This window comes from Ceratotherium simum, chromosome 1, assembly GCF_057802395.1.
Source record: "Ceratotherium simum simum isolate JZ-2026a chromosome 1, ASM5780239v1, whole genome shotgun sequence".
Taxonomy (NCBI): Eukaryota; Metazoa; Chordata; class Mammalia; order Perissodactyla; family Rhinocerotidae; genus Ceratotherium; species Ceratotherium simum.
In genome coordinates, this window is record NC_141900.1 from 93,743,523 (window position 1) to 93,768,508 (window position 24,986).

General features: G+C 39.0%; 1 protein-coding gene across 3 annotated transcripts in view; it reads left to right on the forward strand.

Moving 5' to 3' along the window:
- Positions 1-1,298: 1,298 nt before the first annotated feature.
- TRIM24 (tripartite motif containing 24) overlaps positions 1,299-24,986 on the forward strand; it is a 107,979-nt gene continuing 84,291 nt past the window's right edge. For all 3 annotated transcript variants that reach the window (XM_004430713.3, XM_014787718.2, XM_004430714.3), the window contains exon 1: positions 1,299-1,990. In XM_004430713.3, the coding sequence (XP_004430770.1) occupies positions 1,624-1,990 (367 nt within the window). In that variant the 5' untranslated portion in view covers positions 1,299-1,623. The remainder of the gene's footprint in view (positions 1,991-24,986) is intronic.

Consider the following 24,986-nt stretch of genomic DNA (forward strand, 5'->3'; position numbering starts at 1 on the left):
TTCCAGGATCATTTCAATTCTAACAAAGCCTTTTCTGAGACCATCCCACTCTCCTCAAAGGTCCAGCGCCACTTCATTTGTACTTAAAAATGACACTTCCATACAATTTTTTTTACAGTCATGTGTGTACAAAAGCTTTGTTTTCCCCATCCCGTTTCTATACTTCAAGCTCCTTAAAATCTTGGCCATTTTTTGAGTGAAAATGTGTGTAACTTCTGATACAAGTGTGTGTGGGGGGCGGGGGATGAAAAAGAATACTGAAGTTATGACTTATTTGGACATCAGTGTTGATATTTATTTTTATTTCTTGTAATGATGCCATATTTATGCAATAAAGATATTTGCAGGGGCTGGCCCGGTGGCACAAGCGGTTAAGTGCGTGCGCTCCACTGTGGCAGCCCAGGGTTCGCCAATTCGGATCCCTGGCACGCACGGATGCACCGCTTGTCAAGCCATGCTGTGGCAGCGTCCCATATAAAGCAGAGGAAGATGGGTATGGATGTTAGCCCAGGGCCAGTCTTCCTCAGCAAAAAAAGAGGAGGATTGGCAGATGTTAGCTCAGGGCTGATCTTCCTCACAAAAAAAAAAACCCAAAAACAAACAAAAAAAAGACATTTGCAATCTTTATATATTAATTCCTTGGAAAATGAACCATTTTTATTCACTTAAAAAGCAAATCCTTTAAAAATTCCCCACTTGCAAAAGAACCTCGCCCCTTACTCATGCTCCATCATTCATCACAGAGATGAGGACATTCAGGTGGCACAATCCATCCTGCCTTCATAGTCCTTTTTACACAACATTTTCCCATTTTTAAAATTCTTTCCTTGTTTGCTCTTCACTATCTCCACTTCGTCCTCCTCTGACCCTCCTACCATATTTACTGCTCCTACAGGACCCCTGTCTCTAGTAGTAAAACCACAGTTTTCGAAGCAGTTACTTAATTAACGGCGTTCAGCAGACCCGGTGGAGCTCCGCCCCATAGGAGGAGCTCACACAGGCGGACCGAATTAAGTGCTCGGTCGTGAACAAACGAACCCTTAATCTTGACCAAGGAGCTAAACACACACAAAGGCCCAATCAGAGGACGCGGTTCTAGGAGCCCGGGGGGGCGGGGCTGGGCGAGCGCCCTCCCACCTCCCGGCCTCCCACCCTCCCGCCGCGGCCGTCGGAGCCTCGCGGGCTTCGGCAGGCCCCGCCCCCTGGCGATGCGCGGCGGCTATTGGGCGGCTTGCTCCTCGCCTTCGCCTCAGTTGCTGGGAGAGGGAGGGCGGGTGGAGGGCGCGAGGTGAGTTGGGGGCCCCGAGAGAAAGGCGGGGAGCTGAGGGCAGGCTGGGCGGGTTCGACGAGCGCCGCGGCGGTTGGCGAGGCGGACGGGGCGCAGCCTTCCCGGTGCGAGGAACGGTCCTCGCTGACAGATTCCCTTCTTCCGGCCGCGCCACACTGGAGGCGGATCCGCGGGGCCTGAGGAGGCTTCCTCGGCCCGGCCCTCCCTCCCTCCCTCCCTCTCCCGCGGGTCACCCGAGCGGCCTGTGAGGAGGCGGAGGAGGAGGTCGTCGGGGGCGGCGCGGGCGGAGACCGCGCTCCCCCTACCCCGGCGGCGGCGGCGGCGGGGGCAGGACAATGGAGGTGGCTGTGGAGAAGGCGGCGACGCCGGCCGCGGCGGCTTCGGCGGCGGTGGCCGCCGGGGGGCCCTCGGCGGCGCCGAGTGGGGAGAACGAGGCCGAGAGTCGGCAGGGCCCCGACTCGGAGCGCGGAGGCGAGGCGGCCCGGCTCAACCTGTTGGACACTTGCGCCGTGTGCCACCAGAACATCCAGAGCCGGACGCCCAAGCTGCTGCCCTGCCTGCACTCCTTCTGCCAGCGCTGCCTGCCCGCGCCCCAGCGCTACCTCATGCTGTCCGCGCCCCTGCTGGGCTCGGCCGAGACCCCGCCGCCCGTGCCCGCCCCCGGCTCGCCGGTCAGCGGCTCCTCGCCGTTCGCCACCCAAGGTGAGAGGCGGGCGGGGAGGCGGGCGCCCCGGTGCGGCGCGACCCGCTGGCATGTCGCCGCCGCCCGGGTGCCCGGCGGGGGAGGGGTGGGGAGGAGGGTCTGTGTTGGCGGCGGTGACATGGAGGGCCCGCGCGCTCGGCGGCGTGCCGCGCGCCCCGCGAGCAACTTCCACGGGCGCCGTGGACTCGGCGGCGCTGCTGCTGCTCCTGCTCCTCGGCATTCTCCTCCGGGGCTGCGTGGCCCCGCCAGCCGCACTTTTGAAAACCTCTGTCGGAGTCCGCTGTCGGCTGTATCTCGGCTTCTCCGCCGACTGCATCTAGTGAACTGCTAACCTCTGCCTCCCCAAAGCTTTGTCCAGGTCCATACGATCCTAATCATCTCCTGTAGACTCCCGTTATTTGAGCTGGAGGGGGCACGGGCGGGATGAAGATGAAGTGATGGTGACTTTCTTTGATGATTGATTACAGATCGGATGCCGTCTGTTTTCTGTCTTACACGTTTTGGGTTCTTGACCTTAATGAGTCCCCACTTCTCTTCCCTCTGCTGGGGACAAAGGAACTAAGAGACAGTGTTTTGTTGTCTTTCTCTTTGAAGGTTTTGAGACTGTAAAGGGTAAAGAGAAATAGAACAAAGTGATTTGGGTGTAGGATTTTCTTGTATTTTGTAGACAACAGCTGGAAATGTTGAACTTACTGTTTTCTTTGTGGTGTTTGTTACTGTGTAATGAGACTTTTGACAGGTAGTTCATGCCTATTGCTAACGTTAACAGGTTTGAAACATTTCAAGTTAGTTAAAGTAAGCACGGTAATTATTTGTTTCTAGTAGAATACTTGGGGTTTTTCTATTTTAATATTGCGAATATTTGAGCACCTCCTTTTAGACAATACAAAGTAACTGGAAGAGGGAAATAATTCATTTTTAATATATACTTCCTTTTTAGAAGGACTAGTTGATTTAATTTGAGATAAAATTCTAATTAAATGAGCTAGGTCAAGGGGTATATGAAATTGATGTTTTAAATAGATTGTGGTGTTGGACTCAATTAATTGTATGTTAGGAACAACATCTAGTTGAGGGAAACAATTTTCCATGGGTCTCTTTCTGTTTCTGCAGGTCTTGCCAGTGGAGGTACTGACTGCCCTTTGTTTCTGTTTTTAAAGGATGTTTGTATAAGCAACAGCCTTGGAAGATAGAGATAGTGTCTTCCACCAGAGCAAAGAGCAGGCATGCATATGGTCCAGTATAAAAAAGAGAAATGTCTCCTGGAGTAAAAGGCAGGCATGCTTATTGCCTATCAAAAGATGAGGGTTCTCCAAGCTTAGGTTTCATCTCCTGTAACACAACCCATTGCCTGTGCGGGTGTCAACTGGCCCTCTTTACTTTGCCCAGTGGGAACTGGGGCTCTGGTAACGAGTGCAAAACTGTTGATGCTTTGGCTTATGTTTTTACGGTGAGTAAGCAACAAGCTGCCCTTTGTCTCTGACCCCTGAGTCTCATGTCTTCTACCAGCATCCGTGGTAAGCTACTTTGTTAGCATGCAAGTAGGGTAAAAATCGCAGATTCTTCACACTAGTTTGTTCTGATGTGGCCCACCTGTTGGAAAGTTAGTACAGGTGAAACTTTATTTCTAGGGCCGGCCCCGTGGCTTAGCGGTTAAGTGCACGAGCTCCACTACTGGCGGCCTGGGTTCAGATCCCGGGCGCGCACCGTCGCACTGCTTGTCCGGCCATGCTGAGGCCACGTCCCACATACAGCTACTAGAAGGATGTGCAGCTATGACATACAGCTATCTACTGGGGCTTTGGGGAGAAAAGGGGAAAAAAAGGAGGAGGATTGGCATGGATGTTAGCTCAGGGTTGATCTTCCTCACACACACAAAAAAATCTTAGTTCTTAATTTCTAGACATTTTAAAGTTTCTTTTATTCATATTTAAAATGGTTAAACAGGCCAATAGCCAATTAGGATCTGAATTTTGCGTAATTCTAGAATTAAGATTTATTGTGTGCCTGGTGATGACGTTTAGACCTGAATAAATGAGAACATGGGCAATAAGAGCTCTGATCTTCAATTCTGAGACAAGTTTGTTATTCCAGATGTCTCAGAATGTTCTGTGTAATTCCAGTCTCCAAATATCTTTTATCTTTGTATTGTAAGCAAGAGTTCAAGGAAAGCATTTAAATTAGAAGATAATGTTTTGTTGTTTTTTTTTTTTTTTTTGCTGAGGAAGATTCGTCCTGAGCTAACATCTGTTGCCAATATTTCTCTTTTTGCTTGAAGAAAATTGTTGCTGAGCTAGCATCTGTGCAAATCTTCCTCTGTTTTGTATGTGGGTTGCCGCCACAGCATGGCCTCTGACAAGTGGTGTAGGTCCGAACCCAGGCTGCCATAGTGGAGTGCACTGAACTTAAAAACATGGGGCTGGCCCCATGTTTTTGTTTCCATACTAAGAAAGAAGAAGGCTTTAACAAATGATACTTGCACATACTCCTCTAAAAAAAGAGAGTTATCTTTAATAAATTAAAAATACTGTCCTGAGTCTTGTTTACTTGGATGTTTTCTGCCTTCCTCTCTACTTGCAAACTTATTTTAGTACTAGCTGAAGCAAAAGTTTAGACAGTAAATTTCAGAACTAAAATAGGGTTCATTTGATCATCTCTGTTCTTCATTCTCCTAATGATCTTGTAGATACAGACATCATGGGTCAAACTACAGTACCTACAGGAGCTAAGCAGGTAACTGAGATGGAGAACTATGAGCCTAGGTAAAATAATAGGGAATGGTGGAGAGTAAAAGGGAGAGGGAGCAAACTCTGCTTAGCTCCAGCAGATTGTCATGTGAGAGTGCAGGGCCAGTGTTGAAGCATCTTTTTTTTTTTTTGTAAAATGTCTCTAGTATTAGATATTGGCAAGTAATTAAAAAAAATACACATACACAGATAGGCCCATTCTGTAGGCCAAACGAAACAAGTTTTGTTGAGACCACATATCATGTTGCAGTTATACTCTTCCCTTTTAGGTTTAGATAAGGGTTTTCAAATTTTAGCTCTACTAGGATCACCTGGTATACTTATTAAAAATTTAGATTTCTAGGCCCCTCGCCCCAGTGAGCCCAATTTGGTACAGTTTTAGAATTCTCGAGTATAATATTAAGCTCTAGTGTTTCTTAAGCTCAAGCAGTATTATATTCCAAAGTACAGTTGATCATAAGAGGATTCTTTAGGAAGTTAAGACCAAAATTCAAGGTATAAAGTAGTAGTTCTCAATACTATCAGACCTAGTTTTCCTTTCTATTACTTTTTGGTGTTCCCTTTGTTATCCTAAATGATATTTGTAGAAAATAAATCCCTCCTGACACATACTTTTTGCAGAAATCAACATAATGCTTTAACTGTCTTAAAAAAAAAATGAAGTTAATTTATATTATAACAACAAAAAAGTATTATAATTTATAAATGCTCAGACACAATTACACTAGCTACCAAGCCCCCATTAAGAAGATTGATCTAAACTGTCCTTCTGAGGCTATCAGTTGGAAGGAATGAAGGGTGAGTGACCAAAGCTAAGGTTGGATGGCTGCCTCAGTCCTGACTGTCATTTTCTGAGTATGCAGTTATATCCAAGAAAGAGGGAAGATCTTAGAAAACAGATTTTCTTTAGGTACATTTTAGGTACATGAGGTCAGGAGACAAACTGATAGTGGAGAAATGTTACCATATTGTGCAATATTTTGTGGTGTTTATGTGCTGTTCAGCCGGAGTAGCAAACTCTAAGAGCTATTTTTAAAGAATACTGAGAGCATACTTTTGAAGGGGTCAAGTTATTTGTCCAGGAAGAGTAAATAGAATTCACAGTTTTCTTAGACTTCTTTACTAACTGGCAATCTATAAAATATGTAACTGTCAATTCTGAGAGGTGATTTCTTTTGTTCCTTGGCGAAAATTACAAACATCTTATGAGTACAAGATATAATGACCAAGAATTAATAGTATTTAAGATTAATCCATATTGTTTGTATCACTTTTTTTTTTTGCTTTAGATTCACCCTGAGCGAACATTTGTTGCCAATCTTCCTGTTTTTTTTTGCTTGAGGAAGATTAGCCCTGAGCTAACATCTGTGCCAGTCTTCCTCTATTTTGTATGTGGGATGCTGCCACAGCATGGCTGATAAGTGCTGTAGGTCCGCACCCAGGATCTGATCCTATGAACCCGGGCCCCGGAAGCGGAACGCACAGAACTTAACCACTACACCACAGGGCTCGCCCCTGTCTATCATTTTTACACACAACAGTTCTTTATACAATATTCACCTCTTGCTGGAAATTACTGTTGTTTTCAGTTTGGGGCTATTATGAATAAAACTGTTATAAATATTTGTAGACAAGTCTTTATGTGGGTATATTTACATTTCCTTGGGTAAATACTTAGAATTTCTTGTTTGCATCATAAATGAATGTTTACACTGGTTGTACTGTTTTGCATTCCCACCAGCAATGTATGAGAGTTTTACCGTTGGTTTACATCCTCACCATTTTGGGTGTTGTTAGTCTTTAATTTTAGCCATTGTAGTCTGCATGAAGGGGTATCTCATGGTTTTAATTTTCATTTCCCTGGTGCATAATGATGAGCATCTTTTTCTGTGGGTATTGGCCATTCTTGTATCTTTTTTGCTAAAATTTCAGTTTAAGTCTTTTGCAGGTTTTTTATTTTTTTATTATTTTTTTTTGTGAGGAGATCAGCCCTGTGCTAACATCTGCCAATCCTCCTCCTCTTTTTTTTTTTTTTTTTTTTTTTTTTGCTGAAGAAGACTGGCCCTGGGCTAACATCCGTGCCCATCTTCCTCCGCTTTATATGGGACGCTGCCACAGCATGGACTGCCAAGCAGTGCGTCGGTGCGCGCCCGGGATCCGAACCGGCGAACCCCGGGCCACTGCAGCAGAGCGCACGCACACTTAACCACTTGCGCCACCACGCCGGGCCCTGCAGATTTTTTAAATTAGGTAGTTTGTCTTACTGAAAAGTAAAAATTCTTTATATATATTCTATGTCCTGGTCTTTTGTTGGATACATATATTGCAAGTATTTTCTCTCGTAGCTTGCCTGTTCATTTTCTTAATGGTGTCTTTTGAAGAGCTGAAGTTTTAAATTTTGATTGTCGATTTATCAATTTTTTTCTTTTATGGTTAGTGATTTTTGCGTTCTGTCGACCAAGTCTGTGCCTACCTCATGTTTACTAAGATTTTCTCCTGTCCTTTCTTTTAGTATTTTCATAGTTCTAGCTTTTATATTTAGATCTGTAATCTCATTTTGGGTAATTTTTGTGTGAGAGAAGGGTTGAAGTTTGTGTTTTATATTACTTTGGCATTTTTGTAAAAAGCCTGTTGAACATATATATATATAGTTCTATTTCTGTACTCTCTATTCTGTTCTATTGATCTGTCCATTCAGTACTAGTAATTTTTTTATTACTGTAGCTTTTTAAGCAAATTTTGAAATTGGACAGTTGTGTTCTGTTTCAAAATTGTTTTGGCTCTTTGAAGTAAATTCTTTGTAAATTTACTTTGTAAATTTACATTTCTTTGTAAATTTTAGAATCAGCTTGTCAATTTATACATAAAAGCTTGCTATGATTTTGATTGGAATTACCTTGAATCTAGATACCAATTTGAGGAGAATGAACTTAACAATATTGACTCTTCCTAACTGTGAACGTGTTTATCTCCCATTTGTTTATTTTTTTATTTTTTTTTATGATTTTATTTATTTACTTTTCCCCCAAAGCCCCAGTAGATAGTTGTATGTCATAGCTGCACATCCTTCTAGTTGCTGTATGTGGGACGTGGCCTCAGCTTGGCGGGACAAGCGGTGCGTCGGCGCGCGCCCGGGATCTGAACCTGGGCGGCCAATAACGGAGCGCGGACACTTAACTGCTAAGCCACGGGGCCGGCCCCTCCCATTTGTTTAGATCTTTAATTTCTCTCAGCACTCTTATTGTAGTGGTCTTGCATAATTTTGGTGAAATTTATTCTAAAATATTTTATGATAATGTTTAATGATATTGTAAGTGGTGTTTTTAAAAATTTTCTTTCCAGTTGTTTGTTGCTAGTATATTGAAATACAGTTGACTTTTTATATATTGATTGTATTCCATTATCGTGCTAAATTCAGTTATTAAATCTAGTGGTCTTGGGGGCCGGCCTGGTGGCGTAGTGGTTAAGTGTACATACTCCGCCACTGCGGCGGCCCTGGGTTCACAGGTTCAGATGCCGGGCACGCACCAACACACCGCTTGTCAAGCTGTGTGGTGGCTGCATCCCATAGAAAGTAGAGAAAGATGGGCATGGATGTTAGCCCAGGGCCAATCTTCCTCGGCAAAAAAGAGGAGGATTGGCATTGGATGTTAGCTCAGGGCTGATTTTCCTCACCAAAAAACAAAAAAACTGGTAGTTTTTTTGTAGATTCCTCAGGATTTTCTATGTAGACTATCATGTTGCCTACAGGTAGATAGTTTACCTTCTTCTTTCCATTCTTTATAATTTATGTCATTTTCTTCCCTTTCTGCCCTAGCTAGGATCTCTAGTACAATATTGAATACAAGTTTAATTTCTATATTAAATGAGAGATGATGTGCTTACTTTATTCCTGATCTTAGGAGGAAAACGTTCAGTTGTTCACCATTAATGTGTTAGCTTTGTTAGTTTTTTGTAAATGCCCATTATCAAAATTAAGTTCCCTTCTATTCCTAGTGTGCTAAGGGTTTTTATCATGAATGGATGATGAATTTGGTCAAATGCATTTTCTGTATCAAAATAATCATGTGGTTTTTCTCTTTTTTTCTGTTAATGTGGTGAATTACATTGATTTTCAGATGTCAAACCAATCTTGCATTCTATGGATATACCCCGCCTGGTCATGATGTATTATCCTTTTTGTATACTTCTAGATTTGATTTGCTAATATTTTAAGGATTTTTTTCTTTTATATTCATAAGGAGTATTGATGATAGTTTTCTTGTATCTTTATCTGATTTTGGTATCAAGAAAATACTGGCCTCAAAATGTGGTATAAGGTATTGCCTCCATCTCTGTTTTCTGAGAGTTTTTGTAAAATTAGTATTAATTTTTCCTTAAATATTTGACAGAATTCACCAATGAATCCATCTGGGCTTGGAGTTTTCTTTATGGGAAGATTTTTGATCAGGAATTCAATGTCTTATACATATAGTGCTATTCAGACTTTCTGTTTCTTGAATCCATTTGGTAAATTGTTTGAAGAAAATTGTCTGTTGCATCTAATTGGTACATTTATTGGCATAAATTTATTCACAGTATTCCCTATCCTTTTAATGTTTCAGGAACTAAGTTCTCTTTTTTGTTTCTATTTGTAATTCATGTTTACTCTTGGTTACTATTACTAAGGGCTTATCAACTAACTTTTGGCTTTAATTTTGTTTGTCTCTGCTTAAAGGTATAATTTTCTCTCTAACATGTGTTAGCCACCTCAAACAAATTTTATTTTGTGTTTTTATTAACATTCCATTAAAACTTTTTAAAATTTCTCTTATGATTTCTTCTATGGCTGATGGGTTGCTTAGAAGTTGTTAATTTATAGGTGTATGGGGGATTTTCTAGATAGCTTATTCCAAAAAAATACTTGGTAAGATTTAAATCTTTTGAAGTTTGTTGAGACATTTTATGTTCCAGCATATTGTCCTTCTTGGTGGATGTTCCATGTGTATTTGAAAATAATTTAAGTTCTACAGTTCTTGGGTGTAGTGTTTTGTAAATGTCAGTTAGGTCAAGTTGGTTGATAGAGTTGTAAAAATCTATACTCTTATTTATTTTTGTCTACTTGTTCTGTCTGTTATGGAGGGAGGAGGAATGTTAAAATTAATATCTTCAATCATGATTGTTGATTTATCTCTTTATTCCTTTAATCCAGTTAGTTTTTCCTACAGGTATTTTGAAGCTTTGTCTTACTGATGAATTGCCTGCCCCTTTTAACACTATGAAATATCTGTTTATCTCTCCAAGTACCTTTTCATGAAGTCTACGTTGTCTTGTATTAATATAGCTATACCACTTTTCTTATCTTTGTGTTTGAATGGTGTATTTTTTCATCCTTTTACTTTTATCCTTTATTTAAAGTGTTTCTCGGGCCGGCCCTGTGGCTTGGTGGTTAAGTGCGTGCGCTCCGCTGCTGGCGGCCCGGGTTCGGATCCCGGGCGTGCACCGATGCACCGCTTCTCCAGCCATGCTGGGGCTGTGTCCCACGTGCAGCAGCTAGAGGGATGTGCAGCTATGGCATACAACTATCTACTGGGGCTTTGGAGGGAAAAATAAATAAATAAATAAAATCTTTAAAGTGTTTCTCTTGTAGAAAGTGTATAGTTGTCTTGCTTTTCTATCCAAGCTGTAAATTTTTGCTTTTATTGTTTTATTCAATTACATTTAAGTAATTATTAGTATGGTCGAGTTTAAGACTACCATCTTTTTATCTGTTTTCTCTTTGTTCATGCTGGGCCTCTAGTATCTTTGCAGCTGCTCTCCTGTAAGCTTCCCGAAGTCTCAGCTCTGCACAAGCATAATAGCCTTCAGCCAAAGACTTGGAGAAACACTAGCTAGACTGCTGGCGTCCTTCCTCTGTGCAGCTCCCTTCTATTCAGTGTTTCTGTTTCACAGCCCCAAATTTTCCTCTTGCTCCTTAGCTATGTTCTGCTTAGGCTCTAGCTCTCTGTGCCGCTGTCAGGAAGTAGTCTCTAGACAGAGAACTGAGACATTTTAGGGGCTTACCTCCTGATTCCCTTTTTTTGAGGGATCACGGTCTTGCATTGCCTATTGTTCAGTGCCTGAAAACAGTTGCCTCGTAGTTCCTCCTAGTTACATGTAGCTGTTCACAGCAAGCTTGTCTCAGTACTAGTTACTCTGTCCTGGTGGAAAGTTGATGTCAGAAGACCATTTTTAAATTGCGTCGAGCCTTTTTTATGTATTCAAATGTGGACACTTTGCAGACTTTAGTTCTCAGATCTTTAGATTTCTCTCTTTTTAATTTTTCTTAGACACCTCATCAAGTTAAACTGTCACCTAGATCCACAAGTCGCTCATTTCTTCCTGTGACCTTGACCTCTTTCTCAAATTTTACTCCTGCATTTTCAAGTACACACTAGAGCAGTAGTCTCCAAAATGGGTGTGTGCCACATTATGAGGTAAAATATAATCCATCGAGGTAAGGGAAAATGTTACAACTTCTTTGCATAAAAATTAAACTCTAAAGTACTTGATACGCAGATTGTCATGTCACGTGAATAAGCATATCAAATGACTGATGTTTCACAGGTAGTATACAAAGTATCCTGAGGAAGGAGTCAGGGCTGCTGCAAGTCCAATAGGTACCTTTGTGTGAGTTAGAAATAAGCAGCCTCTTGGATAGGTAGCACCAAGGGATACATGTCTTAGGAAGTGGAATGCGTATTAGTCCCTATTTGCCCTCTTTTAAGTTACAGTCCTTTGTGCTGTACAACCTCTCAAACTGTACACAAACTGCCCTGGAGGTAATGAGATTTCTCTACGGCAGACTGTATTGTGTTTTTTTCCCCCCACAAATTATAACACAATTTACATGTGCTTGGATAAGTAGGCTTATGGATTTTAATGTCTGTTTTTAACTAAAATGACTGTCAAAAGATTAAAGGTCATGGGCCATTACCAGGACCATGGCATAAAACCCTCTAGTCTCGATTCCTAGGGAAGTCCCATATGGAGGCCACTCACAAAAGCCCCTCAGTGTCAGCAGTATGGAAAGTCCCTAAGTTGTAGAATGTAGGACACATGTGCAATAGCCATTAAAAGTGATCCCCAATTCCAATTAACAGTGTAGAGATAGTTCTGTTTAAGTCTGTAATCAAAGTTGGATGCTGATGGCTTGGCTCTTCCCCAGTTTAGGAAAATACAAAAAGCTGAGCTCAGAGAAATCGGGGCTGCTCATATTTGATGACTTCTCTAGTGTTGTGTAGAGGGATAGATACTTGTCATTCCTGGCACTTGACTGTGCAATCAATGGTGGATTAGCTGGCAAGGAGATCCGTGTTCTATAGAAAGCTGTAACCATTGCTGCCCCATTTTGTGTTTCATTTTATCAGATGTATGGAGTTGATGGAGTTGTGATTTTCCACCAGCTTTGAATTATTTGAATTTTTAGTCTCATTTTCAGCGATGATAAAGATACTAATTTGCAAGCATAACAGCTTTAGAGTGGCAGAACTGATACTTTAAAGGCTCTTTATCAGTCTTATTGTGAGGTTAACGGCAGTGATTAACCAGATCTAACAAAAAGTGATCCTGAAAGGTTCAGTATTAACAAGAAGACTCTTTGAAATTGGTTGACATTCTCTACATTAATGATGAACTGTGCCTTAAGTTTATGTTACATCTTGGACCGTTAGCTGATAATAATATGAAGGTATCATGATTAGCAAGACATTTAAAAATATTTATTTCACCTTGATTTCATTCTTTAAAAATGTCTTATGTTTATGTGATTATGTACAAGATACACTAGTACTGTAGTATATGTATGTAATAAATATATATGTAGGGTGGACATCCACATATTTGTGTTCAAAAGAATACACAAACGTAGAACTATATCATCTGAATTGCCTCAATGTTTTCTCATGTTTGTCTAGTCTTTCAAAATGTTCTTCAAATTCTCTTCTTTGAAGTTGTAAAGCTACCCTACTCTTCAAAGAACTTTGTTCTGATTTCTTCTAATAAAAAGATTCCATAGGTACTCATGTCATGGTACAATACATTTTTTAAAAAGTGTCTTATATAGTAATTAATAATCATAACTAGCAGAAGATCTTTATTTTACTTTGATTATGGATGAATAGTCTCCCTGGGATCTGTTGACTGTCTATATTCAGCATGAAGCATAACCAGGAAGAGAGACTATAGCACATGAGATTCCTAGTGTCTGACTTTTTGTACTGGTGCATGTTGATTTATGTTTCTTCTTGTCCTCATCAATCTTCTAGATTTGACTTGCTTGTCATGTGCCTCAGCTTGCTTTTATCGATTCTCGGCTTAGCTTTCCCACCCACTTTTGGTATTCACTTCTTCTCCTGCTTCTCTGACCCTTCATTTTTGGTCTCCTTGTTGTCTTCCCTCTGCTCCCTTCCCTTCTACTCTGGAGAGTAGAGTGAGGAGGTCACCTAGGACAAGCCTTCAGGAATTCTGATACCTAATGGCTACTAGACAAGGATGAACCTACAAAGGAGACTGAGAAGAAGAGGTAGGAGAAAACTAGGAAAATGTAATGTCATGGAAGCCAAGGAAACAAAGTATTAACAAAGGCAGCAGTGTTTCATAGTGTCATGCTCCTGCAAAGTCAAGTAAGAAAGGCCAAAAACATTTTTAGGACTAGATGCATGGCAGTCGTGCAAAAGCATATTTTGGTGGAGAGGTAGAAGGGGAAACCGTATTGGGGGGGCTTGAATAATGGGTGGGAGGTAAAGAGATATAGATGGAAAGTTTTGACGACTATGTAGAAAGTTTACTTCTGAAGGAGAGGAAAGGGATAGGGCAATACCTGGGGAGAAAAAAATTTGGAGTTAAGGAGGATTTCTTGTTTATTTCCTTTTTTGTAAATGGGAATGTTTTAAGCATGTTTAAATGAAAGTGGAAAGGATCCACTCCGGTGAGCTACTGAATATACAAAAGAAGAGACTTGTGAGTGTGTGAGGCTTCTGAGAAAGCAGGACAGGATTAATCCAAGGTATAGGTGGAGAGATTGGTCACTTGGTATAGAAGGAGAGATATTTTCTTTATTATGAACAGGAGAGAAGGCAATAATAGGTGTAAGTGCAGAAGGTTTGTCTGTGTATCCTCAAAGTGGAAGGCATTTCCCAGTAAAATGTAGTATGGTTGCAGATCATGTTGAGGCCTGTATGCTGCTAGAGATCATTTATAGTGATACCTGTCTGCCGTCTTATAATGCTACGCAGCACCATTCTGAAGAAGCAGAGTATTTTAGGGCAGTGCTACTCAAAGTGTGGTCCACAGACTATTAATATGGGCCTGAAATGAGACAAAGGGTTTGTCACAGGAAAGTCTGAGGGAGCTGGGACAGCCTGGTTCCTAAGGTTCTTGGAAATATTGAGTGAAAGAACAGAGCCCCATGCTGCGAAGAAACTGTTGTGAATAAACACAGATTGACCAGGGTAGGAATGTAGGGGTAAAGAAGAGAAAAGGCTCAGATACATGTGGGAGGGGGCACTGGAGGAGGCAGATCTCAGAAAGTATTAGAGAAGTGATTACACTTAAGGTACCATGTTACCGAACCAAAGTGAGTTTGCTTCTTGGTGAGTTAAAATCAGAGCCTTCACCAGAAGTAGTTGTCACACAACGTAAAATTTATTTGCCGCAAATAAGGAGACTGCAGAGCCACAGAGAAGAATTTTCCAAAGCCGTGGATCCCTGAGCAAGGGGAAGTGGGTGCCCTTATTTTTTTTTTTGAGGCTGATTGGTCCTGCGCTAACATCTGTTGCCAATCTTCCTCTTTTTCTTTTTTCTTCCCAAAGACCCAGCACATAGTTGTATATCATAGTTGTAGAGTTGTAGCTCTTGTATGTGGGCTGCCACCTCAGCATGGCTTGCTTGATGAACAGTGAGTAGGTCCGTGTCCAGGATCCAAACCAGTGAACCCCAGGCCGCCAAAGTGGAACCCGTGAACTTAACTGCTGCGCCACTGGGCCGGCCCCAGCGGGTGCCTTTTATTTGAGGTAAGGAATGAATATTCAAAAAGGAAGTTTTGTCTTTACATGTAGGGGCAAGTGTAAGCTCGTGCAGGTGCATTAGGTGTCCCTGCTTCCTCTGTGCCTAAAAGTGTAGTATTGCTCCCCACTGGGTGGGGATTTTACTATGTTAATGAAGTAGAGGTTACTCGAGGGTGCTGCTTGTTTATTCTGTGCGAGCATCAGTCTTGCAGTGCAATCAAGACCCGTTCGAGGCGTTTGGTGTTTATATCTTCTTCCTGGAACATAGCTGAAACAAACAACGTCAAGGACGTTAGAGAAAGGAACACCTGCAATTCAAGACGAGAAATAGGTCAGAGTCCATTGCCAGTGACCATAGGTTTGAATACTTTGTGGTAACAACGTTAGAGGAAACCCTAGAACTCTGAATCTAGGAAAGCCATCTTAGCCTATGTACAACTCCTACATAGAAAACTTTTGTAAGTACAGGAAAACCCATTCTACTCTAATATGAATTATAGAAAGTACTGAGTACTGTGGTTTTATACCATTCAAAGATGTTATTAGAAAAAGAGAATAACAGCCCACTGTTATTCTAAAGAAATGAAGATAGCAGTATATCTTGGTCTTAAGGCAGAGATATAATGAAACCTATTTATACAAAATGACCTGGGAGGATAAAACGGTATGGTATGAAAAAACAGCATAAACTAGAGCTAGAAAAGTTTAGAAATGAGATGGTCAGGCTATAGGATGTCATGAAAAAGAAACACTGATGGAACTAAGGAATGTATTAGAACTATTTCAGAAATGAAGATGAACCAGAAAGTTCTTGCATGAATAGACACTCTAAGAAGTACCATGAAAGAAATACAGGATGGAAAAAGACAAATGAAAACAAATCAAACAAGTAAAGATAGAGATAAAAGAAATTCATGGAGAAAGGGACAAGATGATCCTGTGTATACATACATATAAATATATGGACATTTATAATATTACCCGAAGGTACTCAAAGGAACAGAAAAATAAAAAAATAAAAAATGCAATCCGAGATGTTAAAAGAAAGATAAACATCTATATTAAAAGGGCTCACCATGTGCCTAGGAAAATTGAAACGAAATAGTGGCCACTGAAACATGTTCTAGGGCTTTAAAGAAAAAGAAAATAATACTTTGGGCATCTATGTAAAAAGACTACATCAGTTAAAATGGAAAGAATGTCAGATTATCATGAGACTCTCCAACATCAACGTTTGAGCCCAGACAACCGTGGAGTAAAGATTTTAAGATTTTTACAGACAGAAAACATGAGTTGGACTTATATCCAGCCAAGTGATCCTCAAGCATAAAAACCATACGTAAGAACTTAATGAGTATTCTTCCTGAGCCCTTCCTAAGGATGCTAGATTTTGCTATATTTTCTTTATTTCTCACTTTAGTATACTTATTGTTGTTTTTTCTGACCCTTAATGTGAGTAAGTTGTAGACATCGTGACCCTTCAGCCCTAAACATGTCAATATGTATCTGAAGAATAGAGATTATTTTTTTAAAGTTTTTTTAAGCTTTATTGAGATAAGATTAACATACAATAAGCTGCTCACTTTTTGAATGTACAAGTTGATGAGTTTTGACATATGCAAAAATAATCTCATGTAACTGCAGTATAATTACCAAATTCAGGAAATTTCACATTGATATAACACTATTATCTAATATATAATCTATATTCAAATTTTCCCAATTGTCCCAATAATGTTCTTCACAGCAGTTTTATTTTGGGGGATGGGGTGGGGGTGGGGATCCAGGACACTGATTGCCAGCACATCTCATAGAATAGATTTGTGGACAAGTTCCAGAGGGTGAATTTCCAACAAATCCCACTGGTGCAACACCAAAGTGTGAGCCATGGCTGTGCCTTCTCCAACAAGGTCTGATATCAGCCCTGGAGGGAAAATTCTTGAGGACTCTGTCTCAGCCTTAGAGGTAGTGGCTATTATATATCATATATCATATATCTATGTATCTTATCTATATAAAAAAAGAATATATTCTTTTTTTTTGCTTTTTTTTATTGTGAAATTTTTGTTGTACATTATTGTTTGTCAGTCACCAGATGAGTGCATCCATTCACTCCTTTGTGCCTACCCCCCAACCCCCTTGCCCCTGGTAACCACCAAACAGTTCTATCTGTCCGTGTGTTGTATTATATCTGTATTCTTTAGAGTTCTTTCTACGTCTTACTAGCCAGTCCTTGTTAACCCATTTCCTTGATGTAGTTAATTATTTATGTTAAACTTACTTTTTTCACACTTAATGTGTGGTTTCTCTCTCCTTATTGTATTCAGACTGGTGCATCATTTTTGGCAAAAGGAATGTGTCCTTTTCAGTGCTTTACTTTAGGAATCCATGATCTTATTCTGTCCCGTTATTGTTAGTGTTGGCTTTGATCACCTGTTTAAGGTAGTGAACTGCCAGATTTCTCCACTCTAAAGATATCTTTTTCCCTCTTTATAATTAATAAGTAACCTCCTGGGAGATACTTTGGGGTCTGTGTGAATATTCTGTTCCCAAAAACCTTAGATTGGCATCCACTGATGATTCTTGCCTTCATCAGTTATTACTATGATGTTGCAAAATGGTGATTTTCCTATCATTCTATGGATGACATTTTTCTTTTCCATTTATTTACCATTATGGGTTTATAAATTTTTTATTTAATATGTTATAATCCATTCCTTTCATTATTTATTTTGATAATCACATTGTACCAATTTGAGCAGTAGAAACCCTTCAAGTTGACGTTTTGTCCTTTGACATGCCCCTAATGATTGAACACTTACTTCTGGCAAAACAAAGAGTTTCTAGGTTCATCTTGTACTTTTTCTGCACCAGCCTTGGTTGTTTCTCTAAGGAGCCCCAATTCCTTATTTTGATGAAGCCCAATCGATCTTTTATGAATTTTTATTTTGTTCTGTATTAAGAAATCTTTACCTAACACAGATGTTTTCTCCTGAAGTTTTGTAGTTTTACGTTTTACATTTGAGTCTATGATCCATTTTGAGTTAATTTTTGTATGTGGTATTTTATATATGGATAGTTAATTTTTCTACCACTACTGTTGAAAAGATGATTCTTTCTCAACTGCATTGCCTTTTTCAAATGTCAGTTGTCTGTGTATGTCTGGGTTTATTTATGGGCTCTCTGTTCTGTTCCATTGATCTATTTGTCTGTCTTTACACCGGTACCATGCTGTTGAGTCTGTATATTAATGCCAAAATATCTTATGCCAGGAAAACAACCAGGAGGATGTTCTGCAGGGAATTATGTCTAACTGTAGAACTGAATTTAATGATGGGGATAAGGGTTGACAAAATAGTATGTACTTGTTATATGTTCTGACAATGTATATATGATACAATTATTCAAGAACTTAAGGAATATGGTTCACTTGAATTTTTCCTGAGGAAGCTCTTAGAGAATAAATTGTAGACAACTAAGAAATGGTTTAATAGGCTCATTGATTGCCTTATAGAAATTCACCAGGGCATCAAAGGGTATTATTACTTTAAATAGATGCTAGGGATGTGGTACAGGGGTGCTGTGAGGGGAAGAAAGGAGCTAATTTCTATATTGCTTATACTAGGAAATCAATAGACAGTATCTATAATAGAGAACTAAGGTTATATAAAGGTATAGTATAAAGATAACCATTAGGACAAAAACCCAAACCCTGGGCCGGCCCCGTGGCTTAGCGGTTAAGTGCGTGCGCTCCGCTGCCGGCGGCCCGGGTTCGGATCCCGGGTGCGCACCGAGGCACCACTCCTCCAGCCATGCTGAGGCCGCGTCCCACATACAGCAACTAGAAGGATGTGCAGCTATGACAGACAACTACGTACTGGGGCTTTGGGGGGAAAAGATAAATAAATAAAATCTTTAAAAAAAAAAATTAAAAAAAACTTTAAAAAAAAAAAAACAAAAAAAAAAAACCCAAACCTTTCTAGATACCAAAAGAAATATGGAAGGAGAAAAAAGAGAACAAAAGAAACATATAAATGAAATAATTTATATATTCTGTCTATGACAGAATTGAGACCTATCAGTCATATCAGTAAATGGGCTTAATTAACTGTCCTATTAAGAGAAAAAAATATTTTCAGGCTAACTAACATAGCTAAATCCAACACTGTGCTCCATGCAAAAGATAGAACCACAAGACTGGAAGACTCGGAAAGATTAAGAATAAGAAGTTAGGCAAAGATCTGCCAGACAAATCAAATAAAAACAGAGGTCACTATTTTGATGTTGCACAAGGTAGAACTCAAGCCAGACATCATTAAACAGATAGGACATGTTACAAGGCTACAAACTGCAAGTCTCAATGAAGATGTATGGCCGGATACATGGATATTGATGACAACTTTGATTTTTATAAAAAAGTTTCAGGGGCTGGCCCTGTGGCATAGTGGTTAAGTCTGGTGCACTCCACTTCCGTGGCCCAGGTTCTCAGGTTCAGATCCCCAGCGTGGGATGTTGTGGTGGTGACCCACATATAAAGTAGAGGAAGACTGGCACAAATGTTAGCTCAGGGCTAACCTTCCTCAAGCAAAAAAAAAAGGTGGGGGTGGGGGGAGGGAAGATTGGCAACGGATGTTAGCTCAGCTCAGAGCGAATCTTCCTCACCAAAAAAAAAGAAAAAGTTTCAGGCAAGTCAAGAATTAGAAACATATTAATAATAGAAGACTTAAAATCTCTCTCAGTTGGAGATAGATCAAGTGGACAAAAATTTTATAAGGCTATTGAAGACCTAAATAACAACTAAAAGGTGGATCTCATGGTTATATATTGCATATGAGAGAAGACACCTTCTTTGCAAATGCACATGGAATATTGATGAAGAATGATTATTTGTTGACATATAAAGAAAACTCCCAAAATTTCCCTTTAAAATGATACAGCATTTTTTAACTAAAAATCAGTAAAAAAAAAAAAAATTCAAAAAGATCCTTCCACCTGGAAACTGAAAAACATGCTGCCAAACAAATCTTGGCTCACAGTGAAAATACAAACAAAATTGCTAGGTTTCTCTACATGACACATCAGAATCAATAGGTTATAGCAGGGGTCAGTAAACTTTTTTTATAGAGGCATAGATAGTAAATATTTTAGAGTTTATGGACCATATGGTCTTTGTTGCAACTTTTAAACTCTTCTGTTGTAGCTGAAAGCAGTCATAGACAGTATAAACAAGTGAGTGTGGCTGTGCTCCAATAAAACCTTATTTACAAAAACAAGTGGCAGGCTGGATATGGTTCGTGGACTGTAGTTTGTGAGTAGCGTTATAGTTTGACTATAGTGTTGTAGCCAAAGCAATTATCATAAGAAAATTCTTAGCACCAAATGTTTATATCGTGGGCCGACCCCGTGGCTTAGCGGTTAAGTGTGCGCCCTCTGCTACTGGCGGCCCGGGTTCAGATCCCGGGCGTGCACCGACGCACCGATTCTCCGGCCATACTGAGGCCGTGTCCCACATACAGCAACTAGAAGGATGTGCAACTATGACATACAACTATCTACTGGGGCTTTGGGGGAAAAAAAGGAGCCGGTCTTCCTCAGCAAAAAGAGGAGGATTAGCATGGATGTTAGCTCAGGGCTGATCTTCCTCAAAAAAAAAAAAGCTTATATCAGTGAAAATGAAAAAAAAGTAGGAAAACAACTAAATAAACCAAAAGAATGCAGAAGGAAAGATTTAGTAATGATAAAGGTAATAATGACTTAGAGATAACAGAAAAATAGTAAAACTAATAGATCAAAATTTTGGTTCTTTGAAGTTGTTTTTGTTTGACAGACAACCCATTAGCTAACCAAGTTTTTAAAAAGGAGAAGAAACCTTAAATACAGTGGGAAAGTAACCATCAAAACAGGAAATTTTAATTTATTCACAAAGATAACTACATGAAAATGTATCCAAATAAATTTGAAAATTGATCATGAAAAGGATCATTTTATAGGAAAAGAATTTATCACAATTGACCCCAGTAGAGAGAGGCAATTTTAGCAGACCAATTTCCATAGAAGAAATAGAGAAAGTGAAAGAAATGGCTCTCCTAGGCAAGAGTTCCAAGCCCACTTGGATTCATAGTGGAGGTCCAATAAATCCAGATGATCTCAGTGCTACTTCAGTTGTTCCAAGATATAGAAAAAGAAGGAAAACTTCTATACTTCTAAATTCTTTTTATGAATCATTTATAATATCAATACTAAAGCCTAGCAAATATTTCACAGATATATAAAACTATAGATCAGTGTCGCTGATGAATATCAATATTAAAAGTTAAGTAAAATATTAACAAGCAGAATCAAACAATATATTAAAAAAATTATGCCAAAGATTTATTCTAGGAATGCAAGGGTCAATATTTGGATTTTAGAGCTAAGGAGAAAAATTTTATGATTGTCTCCACAGTAAAAACAAACAAGCAAAAAATAGTCATTTGGCAAAATTCAACTCTCCTTCATGTTAAGAATAATCAATAAAATAGGAATTGATAGACAGTTTTTATAGAAAAACATTAAATATACTTCATCTCAAAAGCCAGCATTTTAATGAGGGAAACTCTAGAGGTTTTACCCGTAAAATCAGGAAAAAAACAAGGATGACCACTATCTCTACTCTATTTTCAGGTATGTATGGAACTACTACAAATAATGTGAAAATTTAAGTTGTAGGATATAAAATTATAGAGAAATCAATACCCTTTACACATATGAACAGTAACTAGTTAGAAGATATAATGGAAGATTCCATTGTAATTGTTACTAAGAATTAAAATAAAAAATCTAAGAATCTTACACATACATAGTTGATGCGATGAAAATAGTTGGACATTTCTAAAAGACTTAGAGGCAGACTTGAGCCAAATGAGAAGGCATTCCTTGTTTTTAATAGGAAGGATGGGATATTAGAACATATAACAGCTATCTAATTAAAATAGCGCAGTACTGGTGAATGAATAGATGGACCCAAGGAGCATGAGAGAAAATCCAAAAATAGAACTAATGTATATGAAAATTCAGTATATAATAAAAATGGCATCTCAAATCACAGGTGGAAAAGAAATAACTTTTAATAACTACTGAAAAAATAACATTTGATCCAGTTCTCTTAGGTGCCGTATACCGGGGTAAATTCCAAATTGATCAGAGATCTACAATGTAGAAAATGAAGTACTGAAAGAAAACAGCAATGGATTTATTTATAACCTGGGAATAGGGGGAAAGTTTCCCAGCCATTCTCTCAAATCTAGAAACAATAAGGGAAAAAATTGAAAAATTTGAATACCTGAAATGGAAAACAGTGACAAATACAGTAAGCACCATAAGCAAGTAAAAAAGGCAAATGACAAACCAAGAAAAATATTTGCAACTTATATCCAAAGAGCTTATCCTTGTATTTAAAGTGTTTCTAAAAATTAAGATGACCTACAACTTGGTAGAAAAAAGATAAACTACATGTAGAAGGTCCACAAAAAAGTGCAAATGGTCCTTACACATGACAATATGCTGATAACAGGAGATATACAAATAAAACTATACTGAAATACCATTTTTTCACCTACCAGAATGGCAAAAAAAATTTGGCATTATACTTTTTGGGTGAAACTGTGGAGAAAGGAAGAACTCAGCAATATTGCTGGTGGGAATACAGAATAGTAAAACTTACATGGAACGGAATTTGGCAGCATCTAGCAAAATTGCAAATGCGTTTCCTCATTGACTCAGCAGTCTTCATGTTTAGGAATATATCCCAAAGACAGAATTGCAAAAGTATGAAAAGTATGTGCAGGGTTGTTGCAGCGTTGTTTGCAACAATGAAAGATTCGAGTGACCAGCAATAGATAACTGGCATAGTAAACTATGGTATATCACTGTGCAGATGTAAAAAAGAAATGAGGAAGATCTCTATAGACTGCTAGGGAGTGAATTCCAGGATGTATTGTTGAGTAGAAAATGGCAAGGTGTAGCAGAATGTGTATTATACGCTAACTTTTGTGGAAAATGGGGTGTAATCATGTGTCTGTATGTGTTTTTTATCTCTGTCCACTAAAAGGTCCTAAAAGCAACAATATCTCAGTAACAATAAGAAATAAGCGAGCTAGAGAAAAAATATATGATTATATTTCAAAAAGAAACAAAAAACTAAAAATGGCTATCAGTGCAGGCAAGAGAGAATAGGAGAGGGATTAGGGATGAAAACTAGATTCATGTGTATGTAATCTATTGCAGTATTGATTTTTGGAATGATACAAATGCATTATATAATGAATAAAACCTAAAATATTAGCCCCTACCGCACCCCCCCACAAAATCCCCAAACAAATGAACATTATATATAATCAATCAGGTAGTTGTACTAACATAGTAAAGTGTTTTTTCAACTGATTTTTTTCTCTCTTTTTTTTTTGTGAGGAAGATCAGCCCTGAGCTAACATCTGTGCTAATCCTCTTTTTTTTTTTTTTTTTTTGCTGAAGAAGACCGGCTCTGAGCTAACATCTATTGCCAATCCTCCTGCTTTTTTTTTTCCCCCCAAAGCCCCAGTAGATAGTTGTATGTTATAGTTGCCCATCCTTCTAGTTGCTGTATGTGGGACACGGCCTCAGCATGGCCGGAGAAGCGGTGCATCGGTTCGCGCTCAGGATCTGAACCGGGGCGACCAGTAGCAGAACGAGCACACTTAACCGCTAAGCCACGGGGCCGGCCCTCAACTGATTTAAATCACAATATAAATTGTGTATCTCTAATACACTATATCCTAAACACAAAAAGAAATCTTATATTTCATTTTGTGGCCTATTTTTAGTGGTTATATTGGTATAGTTACTTTGAAACTATTTAGATTTCCTGTGGCATGAAGCAAATAGATAATTGTGGTAATGTCATTAGGCAAAGGAATTCCCAGGATAATGATGAAGGAAAATCCCGGGATGGCAGCTTGCAGCAAGCTTGAGAAAGATTAGAGCTGGAGGAAGGACTTCACATTTCAGGGCAGGATACATCTGAGGAAACAAAAGTATATATTAGAACATATTGAAAGGAATTTGCTGTTCTGTTGGAAAGTTTGGGACTGATTTAGTGATGAATACCTAAAAACTAAGCAAATAAAAAAATGCAGGAACTGTTAATTACTAAGAACAAAATTGTTTGAGAAAGGAAATATAATTGTAATATGCTCTGTGGCTCACTTGTGAATATTATTAAATGTTCATAATGGTTTCACTTAGTGGAAAACTAATAGAAATAAATGTTAGGATGAAGAGGGAAATGTCTGGATGGAGGCTTATCCACCATCTTCCACTGTATGGCTGGACAGGGGACTCCTGTTTTCTATACTAACTCTTGTAATACTATAATTTAAAAGGAACTTGGTATGTGTTTTAGTAAAATTAAAAAAGAAAACTAGAAGAAGTATGTTGATTAATAGGTCAGGGTAAGTTGAATTATTTTTAGAGTAGAAAAAGTCTCTTAAAATCGTACCCGTGGCAATATTTAGTTAGTAAAGCTCAGCTTATTTAAATAATATTTAATTTGATTGTGGAAAAGTTCATTATTTATATGCTTTCTCTTTTCCTATATATTTAATACGGGTTTAAAAATACTAAGCTACAAGTTAAAGCTTCATCCTTGACTTTTTTAAAGCTACTCTCCCAGGCAAATTCTGTCAACTCTCCTTTCTATATCTGTTAGATATCTGTTTCCTTCTTTTTTTTCCACCTTTAAAACTTAGGACCTTTAGACTGTTTCAAAAATGTGAAGGAAACATATGTATGGTTAACAGTTTAAGTGGACACTCAAGTAACCACCACCTAGGTCAAGAAATGAACATTGCAGGTAGTACCCCAGAAGTTCTTGTGTGTCCCTTTTTCATCACCCCTTCCTTCTCCCATAGACACAACCATTTACCCAACGTTCTGTGTTAATCACTTTTTTCATTTACTTTATGGTAAGTAATATAATTTAGCTTTGCCTGTTTTGGGATTTTGTGTAAAAGGAATGATACTGATACATTTCACTTCTTTTCATTTCTTGCTATTTTAACACTGAAGGGGTCATCCAGGTTGCTGCATATAGCTATAATTCATTCGTTTTTATTTATTTTTAAACTAAAATGATTACTTGAACTTCAGTTGTTTTAACTTTTTACTTTTTTTTTTTGCTGAGAAAGATTCACCCTGAATTAACATCT